The sequence below is a fragment of the Geospiza fortis genome, unplaced genomic scaffold, assembly GCF_000277835.1.
Source record: "Geospiza fortis unplaced genomic scaffold, GeoFor_1.0 scaffold45, whole genome shotgun sequence".
In the NCBI taxonomy this organism is placed as follows: Eukaryota; Metazoa; Chordata; class Aves; order Passeriformes; family Thraupidae; genus Geospiza; species Geospiza fortis.
Window position 1 is genome coordinate 3,258,474 of NW_005054327.1, and position 4,845 is coordinate 3,263,318.

Genomic DNA, 4,845 nt, shown 5'->3' on the forward strand with positions numbered 1-4,845 from the left:
TCTCTCAACAGGACCAAATTTGTGACGTTAAAATTTTGCCAGTACTTTTTTTGCCCCATTGTATCATTGTTTACTGGTAAACCATATAGTTTTAACAATGATAGTTTAAATAGGACATGTCATCAGCAAGAGACACACACCAGAAAAATTATCAATAACTAAAGATTTATTAGAGTTACTGACATTAATTAATAAGACAATCATAAAATTAATGAAACAAAATATCTGCTGTCTCATGTCTCCATTGCATAATCAGTCTGAACATCCTTTAAGCCAGACAACATACTTACTCAGCTGCAGGCCCAGTGCTTTAAATTACACAGACATCCATAGCTCCTGCTTTCCCTATGAAATGTGCAGTCAAGGAGAGAGAGTTTGACTGGGACAGTTACTCACCAGTCTATTAATTAACCTATGGTTTTAATACTTTGCATGCTTTTAAGTTCTTGCCTAGGTCCAGCAGCCTTCAACACTAACTCTGTCATGTCCAGGAAGTCCATTTAAACTGAGATGTAAGGAAGAAGAATCTGTTCTGAATAAACTGTAATCTAAAGCATCTCATGACAAAGATTAGTGTCAATACCTTTGTCTGTCCAGTAAGCTACTGAACTATTGATTATTTTAGACAACATATTATAAGAAAGCATGAATTCTTCTTTCAGTTTCAATAGTTATATTCTCTCCAAAAGGAAAAAAAAAAAAGGTTTCACTGTAGTCTCAAAGGAAAAGCTGTGTAACTGACATAGTGTAGATGTCTAGAAATCTGAGCTGTTCATTCCAGCTTCCTTTGCAAACCATGGAAGTGAAGATGTACATTGATTAATGTCACAGTAAAATAGATGTTTGCAATCTGACCAACTGAATTGCTTCCTACAAATGTCTGCTTCTCTACATAGGATAGAATAAATCAAGTAACTCAAAAACAGAAATCTACACTGTAGATGTATAAATTTAGGCAAGATTAATAGATCCAAAGTGTTTTGATAGTCAGTTTAATAAAAGTAGGAAAGATAAATACAACAACATACTGTCATGCAAAGTAGGTGTTTCATTATTTCATGGCAACTATTAAGTGTGCACTTCTTAAAAAAATGGTGATTAAATAGTTACCAGAATTGCAAACATGGACTGGGGTAGTTCTTAAAAACCTCTAGCAATTTTTGTCAAGATTCCTTCTGCAGTAGTAGAGATGCATTTTCCAAAAATCATTTGCTCCGTCTCAAACTTATCATTTAAGTTATTTGGAGTTTGATGTCTCCCCTTGGAGATGCAATATGAACCTACTTCCCTCTGCATGAGAAACAGTCATTTAAACTGAATTACTGACTTCTAAATGGCTAATCTTGATGAGGAGAATTCCATTCATGCTATATTAAGTAAACAGGTCTTTATATCGGAGGAAAAGATAATACAGCCCCTTCAAAACAAATATGTAGGAATGTCCTGACATTCAGAAAATTTCAATAAATTATAATTGATTTTACATAAAATTTAGTGGTTTCACAGATCTGATAAATATACTGACCAATATCTTGTTTTGCTTCCTGCAATGTGTGTATGAAAATGTATCTAAATTCTCATTAAAATAATTCTTTTAATAACCATGCAGTAGGACTTCATTCAGAGAATTCCCAGGAGTAAAAATGAGTAACTTCCCTTAGTGTTTTGAATTAACAGGCCAATACAGTTAACTAAACAATAGTAATTTCTTCATCATACGTTCTGTATGTCAAAATTAGTAGATCCATTTTTCTGCAAAAGAGAAAAGATTGGTCAGAGATGCCAAGCAAAGCAGTATGCTCTAAGTGTCCAACAAGGAAACTTCAGATTTTTTTTTCTTGTTTTGAATATCTACTGAAGTCTGTCTGTCTTGTAACTTGATGAAATAGGACATGCCAATTTATTGTGCTTAATATAGAGATCCTTGGTATGTCTTTCTACAGTTTTATAACTGTTACCATACTTCATTCATTTTCTAATATGATTATTTGCAAAATTCCCCATTCCCATCAGATTTTGCAATGAATTAATAACAAAAGTATTTTAAGAAAACAAAGTTTAGTTAACATGATCAGAATTACATAGTTGAAAACCAGCTTGTCAGAGTATTTCATCTACATCTCTGTTTGTGTTAATTTGGTACAGAGGTCCTGATTTATATTATTGTGAAATAATAATTGCCATGAAGAGAGAAGACTTAAAATCTAGCAACTTCTGGAAAAATTAATAAAACAAAATGTTTATTTGTCCCTGCCTTCCACATTTTTTTACTCACTTTGCTCCTCACAAAGGTAAGAATCATAATCACATGTAATATCTTCATTATAATTTCAAAGATTTTATATCTTCTCTCATCACAATTACTCCACTAGGTGAAAATAACTCTGCACCCTGGCTTATTTGTTTCAGTAGAACAATCTGATTCTCAGATGGCCTTGCAATTTATTCTCACTTCCAGGGCAAGATGCCATTGCCTCCCTCTATGTGTCTCTATTGATTGCACAGGTGCAACTCTACAGAGAGGCCTGAAGAGATGAACTTGCAGTGTGACCAAGATCTCCCTCACAGATACAGAATAATTGTGTCTAGAACCTGGGGTTGGATATCATCCAAAGCACACAGATTAACTGAAGCAGATGCTTGAAAAGGTTTAAGTACACACAAATGATCAAAAGCTGTGTTGTCATATATTGAACTTCATATTTGAATGAAGTTCACTAAATGGTTTTTCTCACCTTTAGTACTATACATCTTGTGCCTTACCTTTAACTTTGGAATAACAAGGCTCACAGTGCACAGTTTGTTTGTAAATCCAAATGCTGTCTCCTGCTTTTAGATCTTCCAGAGGTCTCTTACATACTTCACACTTCAACACACATGTCAAAGAATGAAGAAAAATTAAAATGAAACATTTCTCTAATACTCTTACCCAGCATGCTTTCCTTTAGGAAACAAGCAACCCCAGATTAGAATAGGAGTAATTGGTACTGCAATATAAAAAATGAACTCTGAAAGAGTAGTTTTAGAAAACAAGAAGTTAGATATCTGACTATGTCACTTTTAGATATCTAAAAATCAGATACCAGTGTCTCAACTGGTTGCCTAGGTACTCATTACACTCAACAACCCTGTCCCTCCTCCAGACATTTCCAAAGGGTACTTTTACTTTCTCTGTCTTAGCTTAAGGGTTTATCCTGCAATAAGATGAATCACCATTTTGAGATCCTTTTCCTTCTTCACTGAATAAAGGGAGACTGAGCACACATAATCATCTAACTCAAAGACTCAGAGTAGATCTTAAAGAATCTAGATCTGATTATTTCAAAATACATTATGACACTTTATCTTAATAGTTAACTATGTTTCCCATTCTTGCAGTATCTGAACACTGCTTTCACAAACATCTCAAAAAAGGTAATTTTTTTGAGATAGAGAAGCATTTCCCATGTTTCACATATGAAAATGCACAGATACACACAGATGCTGACTTACCAAGATCACAGGTAAAGCCTACAGTGGATCAAGAAGCATGGTAATTCAATACAGAAACTAGGATCTTGATAAGCAGGTAATTTTATTTATTTATTTAAATCTGATGAAAGAATAGTAAATTCTGGTTTCTTTGCATATTTTATCCACTGATAAGTGAAACTCAGCATTAGTATTAAGGTGCTATTAAAACAACCTGCTGTCTTCACTGATTTTATATTTCTTTGTTTAAATCAGCAAAAGGGTGGCCATGTGTTCACAGCTCTGATGACCAATATGAGCTAGAATTTTTACACAGAGAAAAAAAAATCTAAAATTTGTGTTATTTAATTAATGTACTTTTGGTATATACCTTTACAAGGAAATGAAGATGGTGTACTGCTGTCAGCTATGTGCAAATCTCTAATGGATAATATTCCTGGCCAGACAGGTCCCCATTTGATAGTAGGTAACAAAAAAAAATATAGTTTCAAAAATAAATGTAAGTATTTAACAGATAATTCAGCCACTACCAACATGTTAATACTCCTAATGAAAAGCCCATTCTTCTTTATGTGGGTTGATCTGTCTAAAAAGAATGGAAGCAGAGAACTTACATTTACTTGCAATAATAGTATTGAGGACATATTATATAGTAGTTCCCATGGAAGAAAATGCCTTTCTGGCGCTCAAAGAGCTCAGAAAGTCCACAGGAAACAAAAAGCACATGAAGCTTCACACATGTGAAGTGTAACCTTACTGCTGTATTCTGATTTGTGTTACATTTCCTGTAGTAAATAGGGACTGTTGTCAGAAACAGAAGTAAAAGCTGTGAAGGACTGGGCAGAAGTATGAGCTATGCTAATGCAGTGACTTTGCTGAGTATTGTTTGTTAGAACAACAAACTCTGTGTGTAGAGGCAAGCAGAAATAAGATAAATGAGGCAGAATGAAAACAGACTATGGGACTGAGCACTGCCAGGCATACCCTGAGAAAAGTTAAAGAGTGAATTTTAGGCTGAGGACTAGGGTTTGGAATTACAAACAAAAGAGAAATTTCTTCTGTGCTTTCATTCTTAATGGAAATAGGAAAAAATTACCTACTTTTTAATAATTATGATAGGATTAGATGTCAATAAAGAACACCTAAAAACTTAATAAAAAACTGAATAAAATTTTACAACAGGAAGAAAGTGTAAGTTGATATAATTCACTGTATCAGACTTGAAATGAAGGCTTATAAATGTGTAGGACTTTAAGAATACATTCACCTGCATCCTTTATCCTGCTTATGGTTGCAAGGAAGGAGAGGCAAGGAGGAGAGTAGAGGGAGAAGGAGAGAGGGAGATAGAAAGAAAAAGGAAGGAATTGTGTAGGG

The 4,845-nt window shown here is 34.0% G+C and overlaps 1 protein-coding gene across 2 annotated transcripts in view; it reads right to left on the minus strand.

Annotated features, from left to right (window-relative positions):
* Window positions 1–233: 233 nt before the first annotated feature.
* The window catches only part of SCEL (sciellin), a 68,944-nt gene continuing 64,332 nt past the window's right edge, over window positions 234–4,845 (minus strand). For both annotated transcript variants that reach the window (XM_014307051.2, XM_031057095.1), the window contains 2 exons: window positions 2,764–2,866; window positions 234–1,752 (listed from right to left, as the gene is read on the minus strand). In XM_014307051.2, the coding sequence (XP_014162526.1) occupies window positions 1,736–1,752; window positions 2,764–2,866 (120 nt within the window). In that variant the 3' untranslated portion in view covers window positions 234–1,735. The remainder of the gene's footprint in view (window positions 1,753–2,763; window positions 2,867–4,845) is intronic.